General features: G+C 41.7%; 1 protein-coding gene across 2 annotated transcripts in view; it reads left to right on the top strand.

Annotated features, from left to right (window-relative positions):
- The window catches only part of AKAP6 (A-kinase anchoring protein 6), a 224518-nt gene that overhangs the window by 61151 nt on the left and 149566 nt on the right, over window positions 1-13801 (top strand). For both annotated transcript variants that reach the window (XM_086463168.1, XM_086463167.1), the window contains exon 4: window positions 7386-7508. In XM_086463168.1, the coding sequence (XP_086319294.1) occupies window positions 7386-7508 (123 nt within the window). The remainder of the gene's footprint in view (window positions 1-7385; window positions 7509-13801) is intronic.

Raw genomic sequence — 13801 nt, 5'->3', positions numbered from 1 at the left:
ATTTCTTTGACTTACCTTTGCCTATGAAGAAAATGCACTTTTATCCTTTTGAAAATAAAGTCCATGGGCAGGAGTGTGTTCCTCCTGAGACTAATATGCAAGTCCTTTTGTGGTTAGACAAAGGGTTTTCTTAATGCATTCTGTGATAGAAGTGCCCTTAGAGCCAGCCCATCCTTGTACACAGACCCCTCTGTGAGCTCAGTCTTTCTGTAAATTGGGAACAAACTCTACAGCACTGTCTGCTTGCAACAAAATTGGACATTCATTTTTAAGCACACAGCCTCATAACCAATTCTTTTAAGAAGAGAACTCCCTTTGTGTAATAAAAGGGAAGGCGGAGAGAAAAAAGGTCTGGGGTAGTGATTTAACAAGCACTGTTGCCTGGTGCTTCCACACTCAGGTTTGTGGAATACAGTAGACTTTCCACTGTCACTGTTAACTACCATGGCAGATGATTTTAGTATGTTTGCATTTAATAGTTTGCTGCACCTCTTTTACTCTGATTTTAATCTTTGTCCAAGTCATTAGAAGGGCTTTGTACTTTTTCAAATGCAATGACCAGAAGTGCCTTAATTATAAGCCAGCATGCATGAAAATGTTAGACTAATAAACTGAGTGGTGTTAACACTGCATAGCTTAAAATTACAAGCCAAAAGGTACTGTAATAATTTTGCTACCTGTGCCATGTAGGCACACCAAAATTGGGATTTTTTTTTCCCATAAAAATCAAATCCAAAATTTGGTCTAGGATGAGGGCCATAAAACTTTTCATAATGGTGTTAACTGGATGCAGTTGCATCCTCTGTGTTTTATGGCATAGTTTTGGCACTGTTAATGCTAGTTTCCTTAACTGTACATATCCAAATTCCCCATCTAAAGGAATCTCACATCAGAAATCCACTGAAAACATCTAAAATACTGCTGCTTTTAGTGTTAAAAAAAAAAAAAAAAGTTGCATTTTTAAATATAATAAAAGTTCCATGTTTTCACATTATTTTTTTTTAGTAACCACAAATGTGCTGTCTCTTAGATTAAACTCAAAATTACAGAACTGGGCTTTAGTCTATTTCCATTCTAAATGTGGTCTAATAAAAGCTGGATTTATAAAGTGATAGCTGCAGCTGGGATGGAAACTTCCTCCTTTCCCATTCCATTCAATTAATGAAAGCTGAACTTCAAAGTGTAAATCAGATCATTTGAAGTGCTAAAATTATTGAACACTAGGACTGTTTACTTTCCTATCTGACCAAAAAAAAAAAAAAAAAAAGAGCTTGTAATGTAAAAGTAAAATTAAACCACTGAAATGAAGTTAGGAAACTTTAAAAGTTTTAGTGCAAGAAATGGCGTTACCTTAGTTAAGGGGCATTTCTGAGTAATTTTAAGTGACTTGCTTGGTAGTCACGCATTTTTTTCATGACTATGACAGTAAAAGCTTTTCTGGGAGGTCTTAGTTTTGTGCTGTTCAGAAAATTGCAATCCAATGAGGGTATGTCTGAGCCACACCCCTGACAAGCTAAGAGAATGTGCACGGATGTCATCAGGGACTGGAGCCTTTCTACAGTATCACAAGCACTTACGTTGTTATCACTAGTTTTTAGTTGTTATCAGAAGTTTTTAAGTTGGTCAGCTGCTCATTATTTTGCTGACAGCCCCTAACATTTCTCCTGGGCTCTATTTTGTCCTTTTTGAACCATGAGCATTGGCTGTGCCACCAGCTCTGAGGGAGCATGTAGCTAGGGTCAGTGGGTACAAAAACTTCTTTGCTTGACTCATTTGATGGCAGTAAGCATCAGCCTCGGGTCTGCTGCTGCAAACTAGGAAGTGGGAAGTTAATGGATATCTGTTTCTAAAGGAGGCCGGTCTCTGGCCAGGGATGGGATGAGCTTCTGAAGTTCAGTGGGAAAGAGTAGGAGGGGACTGTGGAAGCTGGAGAGACACAGGGAACAAGGGCATCCTGGGCCATGCAAAGAAACAGCAGCAGGGTGCAGGCAGTGAGCAGTGAGGCGTGCTGAACAGTCATCCTGAGCAGGGAAGAATATGCAAACTGGATCCAGCAAAAGAGGAAGACGGAATGGAGTCAAGCATGAACTGCTTGGGATGCCAAAGACTGCCTATTTCCGTGTTCATTTTAAGGATTTAATTGTTCTGACACACACTTGGGATAGCCAGAACACACACAGTCCTATTAAATGTAATGAATTGCATGTGAGACTTGTTCATCTGACCACCTCTGTAGGCCCTGCTGCCATGCTCCAGGGCTTCTTGTACTGGCAGCACACCACCACAGCTGCTCTCCCGCTCTGTTATCCCACATGCCAGACGCAACCAGTCTGCCTAACCCAAGATCCTTTGACCAGCTGTACGGGGCGTAGGGCGCCCTGCAGCCCTGTGCGGCAGCTGGGGGGTCTGTATCTTTTGTATGCCCTTCTGTCTAACAGAACAAGGGTGGGAGGCACACTTCCAGGGACATCCTTCCTCAGCCTCATGTCCATTCACGCCTTTGGCCTCCGAGCTGGTCCATCCCTGACCTTTTTGGGTAACTCAGCAAGTGAATTCTCATGCCTTATGACTCAAAAAACTTGAGTGTTCTGGTCATTAATGAGAAAGTCTCACTATATTTAGTTAAACCCCAACAAATTTATTTTTAATTCTTCAGTTAATTAATTAATTCCTTCATTATATAGAACAATTGCATAAAGTATATTTTCATTCTGTAAGACACCAAAGCAGGCACACTGAGTTACAGCTTTTTGTGCCCCCAGTACTTACTTACAATTGTCTGCCTTTTTCGTTCTTATCCATCCAGAGCAAATGGTATTAGACCACAAAAAATAACTTTCTACATGCCAAATTTCAAATGAAGCCATTTTTGCTCTAGCTTTGTTCAGGGATATGTGATTAGAACTTTCTTCCTCTCCCTAGGAAAATCTGTAAAATTGTCATAAACCAAAAGATGAATGTTTTAAAGGAGAACATTTAAAAATTTTCTGCATGGGGTATGGGAAGAGCTTTATCGTTATTTTCAAACTTTACTATACAAGTTGCTACAAATCACCTAATAACAACCCAAAAACATTTGTTTCTGTACTAAGCAGCATGGAATAAGAAGAGCTTTATGCTGTGTCATGTAGGGCCTTGAGGTTTTTTTAGTAACATCTAGCTTGCTAGCACAGTACAAAACTATTACATTTGCAAAACTGAACCATCTGGTCAAAAGGCAGAGCCTGGATTATACTGGTGCTCCTTCCTTTCTGTTCTGTTCCCCTCTTTTCTCCCTGAGGAGTTCTTGTACAGTAATTTTTAGCTTCAATGTGGCTGCCTATGGGCTTTCAACTTCCAAGAAGTTTTGATGGAAAAAACAGTAGTAATTTCCCATTATCAAAGCACGACTGGGGTAGATTTTACAGTATTTTCATTGTAAATGTGCTACTGTCTAGATCAGACCCTTAACTAGTATAGATCAGCATAGGCAGAAACTGAAGTTTCTAACTGTTGAAACTCTCTCCCACCTTAAGACTGACGAAGAAAAAAAAATCTAGAGAAAGGAAAACATAAGTTCAAACAGAAAAAGCAGAAAGGTATTGCTTAAAAGTTGTCGTTCTGTGAATTTATTTCTTTCACCGAGTAGTCCTTGATAGGGATTTAGGATTGTATATTAAGCCACATCCTTTGTTTTGACATAATTTATGTTGTAATCTGTTTTTTCAAAGCGTAGTTTCATGCTCTGACAGAGTCTTGCAATAGATTTTCTATATTGAAGGAGATCTTTTTTCCTCCTATTATTTTTAGAATTTATTTTGTCTAAATCTTTTAAGAAGTGCATTCTGGGAAATACACTAAACGATGAGAAAAGCAACTATTGTAATGCAGTTTGTGTCCCTGAGTGCATGTACATCGTTAATTGCATTCTGTTCCAGCTAGCCAGGCCATCTTGATTACGCAGGAATAACTCTGTTGGTCAATCTGTGGAAGGATAGCAGCCCTTCAGAGAGGGATAAGTTACGTTTTGGACTTCCCCCCTCTGTCATGAGACTTGCGGAGATTAAGGACCCGTATTTATACTTGTGACAGGGCTACACGGACCACTGATACTGTGGGTGCTCCTTCTCTAACCAGGAGGAAGCAGGCAGCCTCCTGTCTTTGACTGTTTGGGCCAGCACAGCAGGATCCTTTGTCCCAGATCTGGGCTACAGCTGATGGCAAGAACTGCCATAGTTGTTGAAGCCTGTCGATAACGACGCCTTGACAAAAAGTCAAAGGCGCGAAGGAGAAGTTCGGTATCCGCGGCAAACTGCCGCCCGGTAACCCCGGAGCTGCTGCGGTGGGCGATGTTTGCAGTGGTTTCCACCTCCCTCCCAGGCAGGGGTGAGCCACCGAGCTGGTGGCTGGAGGGCAAAGGCGGCTCCTTCCTTGCTCGGTGCTCTCAAGCGATTAAGATAAGCAGGATGGGAACCAGAGGCTCTGCTAGGAAAAGCCCAACGGCGCCCTGCTTGGGCCAGCGAGCCGTGCGGAGGGCAGCAGGAACCGCATCGCTGCGATTTAATCTCACACGCCATTGGAGATAAACGCGGGTTTCTCCTTTGCGCGCCTTCTAACGGCTTAACCCCGCTGCCTGTCACCTGCGACCCACCTCCCGCCTCCCTTCTCTGCCCCGCCGCTCCCGCCCGGCCGGCACCGCCCGGGGCCGCCATCAGCCCTCCCGCGCGGCGGGGCGGGGCGGGGCGGGGCGGCCGCGCGCCCCGCGGGCAGCGGCCGGGCGCCGCCGGGGCCGGGCGCGGGGCTGCGCGGCGGCGGCAGGTGGCGCTGTGGGCCCAGGCACGGCGCGCGGGTGGGAGGGCGGCGCTCCCTTCGCCGGCGGCCTCGCGCTGCCCGGCCTTAGCTTCCCTTCCCGTCCCTTCCCTCCCCTTCGCCGTCCCTGCGCTGTCCCCGGTTTCCGCAGCTGTCCGCTTTTGAACGGTTTCAATAAAATTCTGTCGCCGTCATTTGAAAAACAGTCAGCTGACTGTAATGTGTGCTGCCTGGCAGAAGCACAGCCCGCGGGGCTGGCCGCGGCCGGGCTGCCCTCGGGCCCTGTGTCCGCAGCACGGCCCTCCCGCCCCAGGGGACGGGGTGCTGGCGGCCTTTCCGCTTTTTTCTCGGGTAACTTGGCTCATTGTGGCTCTGTAGGAGACTGTATCTATGGGGTTTTTCCGAGGCCCCCAATCTAGCCCCGCAGCCCACCTCAGCTGTACGGTGAGGGGGTGCATGCCTGGCTGCCAGAGCCCGCTGCTGCGAGTTTCCAAGCACCGAGGTGAAGCAGCGAGCAGTTAAACGCGGGCCCGTTTTGTGAGAGCGCAGAACTAACTCGGTCACTAGTAGTTGCTTTTTATACTGATGCATGTTTCTGAGTGCGCTTTTGAAGGCATACAGACATTGAGTACTGCAGGCAGATGTTACACGTGTCTGTCTCTGTAAAATACATGACACATATACAGGAGAGAGCCTTTCTTCATTTTTTTGTGCTTACCATATCATCTTGTCTTTCAAGGACAGCACATTGCTAAAAGGCAGGCAGAGATTTATTGGAGGGACTAGAAGGACTTCACTCTTTCTGCTCCTCTCCCTCTCAGCTCTCATCTCCCACTCTTCTGCTCGCCTGGCATCTCTTATGCTCCACTGCAAGATGAAAGAAAGCAAGCGACAGAGCCAGGGGAACATCTTGCCCCGCTCTGTCCCATGGCTTGATGTGAGGAACATGGCCTGCTGTGGGAGAGAGGAGATGAAGCTACCTTTAGTACTTGCCCCAGAGTGAAGGCACCATGTCCACTGGGTTGTTTTCCCTGTCTTCCTTCCACCTTTCTGGAATGTCCTGATCAACAGCTTACAACAAAACTCACAGAATATCAATTTTCTTCCATATAATGCTTTGAGATACAGTGGATTCCACGAATAGAGATGACAATAGCCTTCTCAGGCTGAGGACTTGTAGGCACTCATATAAAAAGTAATAATAATTAAAACAAAGTCTTCAGAGTGCCTCAGTGGGTGCTATCATGCCTGCAGTATGCACTGGACTGTCCTGCTGGAGGTGAGCTTCGGTTCAGAAGCACTGCCACTTCAGCTGGAGGCCAGGAGTTGATTATTGGGCCCTGCTTCTTGGCCCAGCATTGGGCCAAAACGACTCTGTTACCATGAATTTTGAAGGAAGTATGGTTCTGCTTGGTCTGGGTTATTACCGTTGCACTTTTTTGCGTAACACAGCTGCGCGCCAACTGCTCAAACTCCTGTTTCTGTCTCCATTAGAATTCCAATTTCATGTACCACTTTGGAGAAGGGGATTTGGGCTTCTGAGTCACTCAGGAATCTTTAAAAGTTTTATGCTTAGCTTGCTTTTAGCTATCTGAATGGGCTAATAATTGTCATAAATCATTCCATAAGTAAAGTGGTGAGAGTGAGATACTGAGTGTGTATACTGAGTTGTTATCCAACTGGAAATTAAAATTCTCACTGTGCTGCAAAATTTATAGTTAATAACTAATAATATAACCAGTATCAGACCTAACTTTATCTAGTCTTATGATGCTTGTAATAGATGGACATTCCCCTTCAGAGTTAATTTTCAGGGTGCTTATAAACATCATGGTCAGTTTATTCCATTTGCTGTCGTGCTTTGTGGTGGATAAGACTTCGGTAAAATTATCTGTACTCAGTATGTGCCTATAGTATCATCCAATCATGTAAATGCAGGGGCACTATTTTTAATCAGACAAAGTAATTGGTACTAATCTTGAAATAAATGGTGCTTCTGTCTTTTCAGAAGCACCATCTGTGTGGCTCATATGCAATCAGCAATATTTATATTAAATGCTATATATTCTGCCTCACCTACTGTTTGATTTCTTCTGAGTCTCATCCTATGAACCAAAACAGGAATCACAAGACCCAAGTTCTGACAAGTAGCTTCTTTCCTCAGTCTCCTGATATATACCTTGTTAATGCATCTTTGTTCAGCACTTTTTTCAACCAACAGTGCTCATACTACACCCAGTCTGCCCAGCGCAAGGTCTTCAGCTCGATTGTCATTGTAATCTATATGCAGCTTTTTATATATCCCCCTCATATCTTCTAAAACTTTGCTGTTTTCCCCATTTCATCAGTGTCATATGGATCTCACATTGTCCTGTTCCAAAATATCACCTTAGCTTGTCCCCAGAAATACTGTTCTGCTTCTCGTTTACTAGAAGGGCACTTTGTAATTGTTTTTTTCTTTGCATGTTTGTAAAAGGCAAAATTTTACTGTACAATACTCTCCTGGCATAAAAAAATATTGAGCATACGTTTTTCAAATTGCCGTTTTACTAACAAATATGCTTTTCTTGTTCTCTCTTTTTTTCTTATCTGGTAAGGGGTTTGTAAGCAAGCTGGATGAATTCATTCACTGGTTAAATGAAGCCATGGAAACAACAGAGAATTGGACTCCTCCTAAAGCAGAGACAGACAGCCTTAAACTGTACCTGGAGACACACTTGGTAGGACAAGATTATACTATGATTACTATCAGTAATTGAAGTGTTCTGCTGTGCTTTTTATTTGATTATTACTTTTTAATTACTAGTGTGTATCAGTATTTAAATGTAAGATTTGCAGCATTGCAGTTTATTTTAATGAAAATGCCAACATTATTTTCTGTATTCATATATAAATATATTCTGTACTGTACCTATATCTGTACATATTCTGTACATATAGAAATATGTACTAACAGCTTTCTAAAAATTAAGTTAAAAGCTAGAATTACACTACAATTCAGAAATTATCTCCAAAGCAGAAAGAAAATGGCAATAGTAAAAGGAGAAAGGATAATGTTTTTTTCTGCTGATCATTCTAGGGTTTTTACTACACTGTAAGATTAACAAAACTCTTACTAGTAAGGAACTTTTGTTCTTCTACGCTCTTATTATTCTATACTCTCTCCCACAGTTTTAACATAGTACAGAGTCATTTAAAGAAAATATTTGAAATAATTATTTCAATCATTTTACTTGATGTGCATTTCTGTCGTGTAATTAATACAACTGTCAACTAGCCTTGTTCTTGTGCAAAAAGCTAAAACACTGGGTGGAAGTGGAAAACACTTGGATGAATAATCTGAATATATTACAGGTTAGAATTATAGATTGAGAAGTATTTAATAAACCTCATGAGACTTTCACTGAATTATTTCAAGAGCTGTTTCTGGTTATGAGGAGGTGAAACAAAGACCAGATATTAAGTTCTCAAAAGCAAAATTTTATGCTGTGTGCAGAGAATAGAGTTCAATGCATGCTGTTCAATGGGTAGGCATCTTAATAGGTAAACTACCTGGTAAAAAGAGGAAAAAAAAATAAAATGCAAAATTAAGCTAAGAAATTCCCTCTCCCTCTGCCCAAAAACTTAGGTTCTTGCCATTATGAATTGGAAGAAAACCTGGTGATAGCACTATTCTGAGTCAATGAGTTAGACACCCCAGGTAGCTAAAACGGTGCATCAGCTGAACCCACATCAGAGCATCAACCCCCGAAGCTCAGTCTCATTTCCAGTCTCTGATCATCTGATGGTGAAAAATTATTTGACAGTCCCAGCAAGTCACATGATGCGTTACAGGAAAAAATGTCATCCTAAACCCTACTGTAATATTGGAGAGACTGTTATTAAATTAATTAAGTATGTATTAACCACATATACAATTAGAACCGAACTGAAAGCTGTCTTCAGAATTTCAGCTCTACAGAAAACTCTTTCGTGTCTTCTGTTCTTAAACATTTCTGTTTTATTAGCGCCTATGGGCAGTCACTTGATTAAGTGCCTATTGTGTTGGTCAATCAAATGCAGTACGAAGACACTGCATTTTCGCCTTATGTTGCAGATTTTGGATTTTGTGGCAGAGTTCGTATTTTTGCCTTGTACTGCACACGCTCAGTCCCATGATTCCCATTATGTTTACAGGTGCTCTGAAGACACAGAGCACATCGTGAGATCAGACCTCAGAAAAGGCATTGGTCATTTCAATTTGCTTTCCTCTTACTCTGCAACATGAAACTTTTGGAGAGATGAGGTTTTTTTGAGGAGAATTGCAATTTTCACTCTTGACTGGATAAAAAGAAACATATTCCAGGAACGGGGCAGTCACCAGTCTGAGTCTGTCACAGTCAATTTCTTTTTCCCCTTCTTCCATGGGGAGGAGCACAGTATCTCTTTTGCAGGCAAATGACTTCTAACTTTGCCTTGTGGTTCTGTGGGAGATGAGGCCAAAACCAACTATCAGACTGCAATGTGAAGTAGTAACTCAGAGGCAACACCTTCATTGCTAGAGGTAGTCAGAATAAGTGAGTATGTGGGCCCCTGTACAACTTCAGTTTCCTCTGTAAGTACTTAGGCTCCCATCTGCACTCTGTATCTGCACATCTTTGGGGTAAGAAAATCTTTATATGTTTCAGGATGGCTATGTTATGTAACAAGGTGGCTTTTTTCTTTACTTCTGTGAGGAAGTAAAATGTTTAAAGAACAGTTCAGTTCCAATTTGATGATACTATATATATTTTTGTGGCACATATACTCAGTGAAAAAATGATTACACAACCTGAAAAAAGTAACCATGACTTTTCTTTTTTGGATTTCAGAAAATGTATGCTATCATATTAGTTTCTACACAGCAGAATTGAACTATTAAAATACAGAGCATTTTTATAGTGGGGAAGATAGTTATTTGTATTAATTAGATTGTCAGCTTTTCAGTGGCATTTGTCAAAAATCCTAATCCTGTTTAAACAGGAGTATAGGAACTTCAATTCATGTTAAGCTCAATGCTAAAATTTCCCTTGATTGAGCATTGTAAGACAATGATGATCAAGGTCTTTGTGAGGGTACTTACACTGCTCATTTTCTTCTTTCGCCAGTCAGGTTATACACGCTGTCAGATTCATCTAAGATTTGTGAAGTAAAGGGGGCTTAGTACTTTTTAAGTTTAGGTTCCAGACTTACGGGATCGTTGTACAGGCACTGGTAGCAAACTAACATGGAAAACAAAGAAAAAGTGTTAATTCTTTTCTTTATACCGCATCTGCACTAGCAAACCTCATAACTCTGATTTCTCACTGATGCAGATTTTCTGGTCGTAGAAGGAGTGAAAACTCGGTGTAGATTAGTATTTTTATTTTTATTAGTAGAGACAAGGCCTTAGCCTTTGGCACAATTTATCAATTTCACCACCTGTGATATTGTTTTCTTGGAAATGTGTTTGTTGCAATAACAAAATTAGTGCCATAAAGAGAGAATATTTTACATTCATGAGTTAAATCTCTGCTGTCAAAATCTAAGAAAAGAAAATATGGGAGCAGGAAAACAGAAAAAAATGTTCACTTTCTCATTGTTGGTTTGGAAAAGTTGCAGAGGACACAGGGACAAGGTTGTGAACAACCTCCAAATTTTTCAGTATGTAAAATTCTTGACTGTCATTTTAGGCTCCCAATGTAAATTGTTGATAAAGGATTGAATTTTAAAAATTCTCCTCACTCATCCTTGCTTTTCTACATTTTTGGCATTTCAAGAAATGGTGTGGCACACACACTTAAAGAGAGTGTGTTTGTTAAAAAAAAAATCCACCACAAGAAACCTGCAACATCTACTTCAAGAAACCTGCAACATCTACTTAGAATCTTTTCATGAGGTAGTGCTCATATGAGGAGTCAAATCTTTTGAACAGGATGGCAGTGCAAGTCTCCATTACAAGCATCCTTGCATGGCATCGTCAGCTTAAATTGGCAGAACTTCCCAAACTATTGTTGTAGTTAATTTTTGTACCTGGTCTGGCAAGATTGTCCACCCAGGATGTTAATCAGCACTTCGAAGCATTCAAGTAGTGTATGTCTATTGCTCTTGGCCCAGCAAGAGCTACCTGCAGGCATCTCTATGACGGGATGAAGGTCCCACCCAGGTGGCTTCTGAAATAATTAGTGAAGTACTTAGTTGTGCTGGTGGAAGGCAGCCTCTCCTCAAGTTGGTCTGTTGTTCCCAATTAGCCCACTTCATCTGTGCAGAGACTAGCTGGGGAGTTCCTGGGCCACCCAGGGAATTCATGACTAAGTGGACTGTGTGTGCACACAGACACAGCCTGGATACCCAAATACACCACAATTATAATTATTAACTGTAGGACAAATTGCAATTTCATTCTTAAATCACAGTTACAACTTATACTCCATGGATTTTGCTGTGATGAGTGACCATACGGTTTGGTAAACAGTACGAATTTTTTCTCCAAATTGAAAGTTAGTCTGCATCTGAAATGTGTGCCAAAATGGACAATCTTCAGCTTGGAGAACAGTTTTCTTGCAAACTTTAAAACCCAATTCCCTGATTTTCTGCAGAACAGAAGTTGCTATATGCTTCATTTTAGATAACACCAGAGCACGAAGCTATCGATGAAAATGCTCTCAGAGACCCCTGGAATAGTGACTCTTTCAATTTTATAGGTCTTCATGACTGATTTACATCGGTGAAACTGATTTAGGAGCTGTGTGCCTCCAATTCATATGGGAGGGCTGACATGGAGCTGCCATCACTTGAACTTCTGGCATCCATGCAGGTAGCCACCCAAGCCGGTAGATGTTGAAAACATTAATATGTTTCCATAAAACAGGGTGTTTTTCAGCAGAAATCTACTTCAGCACAAAGGACTCAGTCAGCCCTTCTGGAGAAAAAAGTGAGGCAGGTTTTGAATTTTGTGAACTCGAATCACTTCCTAGTGAAAAGGTAGCTTCATTGACCTTACCAGACAGGAACTTCTGAAAATGATTTCTGATCTTTTGTAGCTCTTCTTTTCTGTTATGGTGATTCTTGCCCATTGGCACCCTGATCAAAATCAGCTACTAGCAGACTCTAAGCATACACTTGGTGGTATGCAAATCAGTTCTCATCAAAAACAGTATCCTGAAGGCAGCTTATGAGCTAAAAGCATCTGTCTAGATGGTACTGCTGTGCTTGTGAAACCAAACTGACTTTCTTACCAGCTCAACAAATAAGAACTCACCTTGTTGCTCTTGACCATTCTAGTTTGCTAAAACAGACATTTTACTGCTCTTTATCCCTGACCTGGAAAGACACATTGTTTTAGCATGGTAAAGAAGTGAGCTAGCAAATAAGGAAATGTGAAAAACCACTGAGGAAAAAGTTTAGACAAAAGGCATTATATATATATATATGCTGAGGCCTGGGAATTTTAATTCTGTAGTTTTAACTTTTGCTGTTGTTGTTAACACAGTACTTTGTTTTCTTGTTGCTGCACAACTTCTAGTTGTGCATGTCACTGCGGTGTGCTCTTAGGTCTTTTGGTCAAAGCCATTTCTTTGTCTAGTGCCATACTTAGAGCTAGATAATACAATACTTTGAAATGGAAACATACAAATGAAAAATATCTTACTTTAAACTTAGTTGATGGAACTTTCTTAATCTTCTTGCATTATAAGTAGATGTTGACAAACAATATTTTTCAGTGGAGATAAAATTAGTTAAGGAAAGGTCTTCTTAGAGATTTGGAACTAGTAGTCAGGCATTTTTGTCCTAACAATCTTACTCTTCAGAATTTCTGTAAGATTAAAATTCTGAAATCTTGAGTACAGGGAACGTAGAATATAGATAGATATAGAGAGAGGAGGGGAGAGAGATAGAACGAGTATGATAGATTTTGCATTTTTTCTTCAAAACCAGCTAAAGAAAGGTCAGAGGTTCCCATGATGATGTACCTTCTTTCAAAGTGGCGTTTGATTTTTGCCCTTTTGAGTAAGACCGTGACTGTCTACATTTAAGTTCGTGATTTGGAGGAAAGCAAATCATAGAATACTAGAATAGTTTGGGTTGGAAGGGACCTTTAAATTTCATCTAGTCCAATCCGTCCTGCAACAAGCAGGGACATCTTCAACTAGATCAGGTTGCTCAGAGCCCCATCCAACCTGACCTTGAATGTTTCCAGGGATGGGGCTTCTGCTACCTCTCTGGGCAGCCTGTTCCAGTGTCTCACCTCCTTCAGAGTACAGAATTTCCTCCTAATATCTAATCTAAATCTCCCCTCTTTCAGTTTGAAACCATTACCCCTCATCCTATCACTACACTCCCTGATCAAGAGTCCCTCCCTGCCTTTCCTGTAGGCCCCCTTTAAGCACTGGAAGGCCGCTAGAAGGTCTCTCCAGAGCCTTCTCTTCTCCAGGTTGAACAACACCAACTCTCTCAGCCTGTACCTTATAGGGGAGGTGCTCCAGTCCCCTGGTCATTTTTGTGGCCCTCCTCTTGGACCTGCACTAACAGGTCCATATCCTTCTTACACTGGAGGCCACAGAGCTGGATGCAGTGCTGCAGGTGGGGTCTCACCAGTGTGGAGTAGAGGGGTAGAATTGCCTCCCTCATCCTGCTGGCCATGTTTCTTTTGATGCAGCCCAGGATACAGTTGGCCTTCTGGGCTTCAAGTGCACATTGCTGGGTCATGTCCAGCTTTTCATTCGCCATTATACCCAAGCCCTTCTCTGCAGGGCTGCTCTCAATGTTTCACTTCACTGTCACTGTAACTGTGGATATAAGATATCCTTAGAAAAGTTGGCAGCTAGTGGTTTCCTGTTTCTCCAGATAGCACAGAGGAATTGTTTGTCACTTGTGGAAAGAGTGGAGGAGGATGGCCTCCTTGAAAATAATGAATTATTCACACCAGGGTTATTTGGTGGGTTTTTTAGGCAAAAATATATGTTCTGTTTAGTTGAAACTAGAATAGCAGATACTGTTCTGTAGAAAGTACAAG

The sequence above is a fragment of the Leptosomus discolor genome, chromosome 3 (assembly GCF_034619465.1).
Source record: "Leptosomus discolor isolate bLepDis1 chromosome 3, bLepDis1.hap2, whole genome shotgun sequence".
In the NCBI taxonomy this organism is placed as follows: Eukaryota; Metazoa; Chordata; class Aves; order Leptosomiformes; family Leptosomidae; genus Leptosomus; species Leptosomus discolor.
Note: the sequence above shows the minus strand (reverse complement) of the source record. Positions and strands in the feature narration are given on the sequence as shown.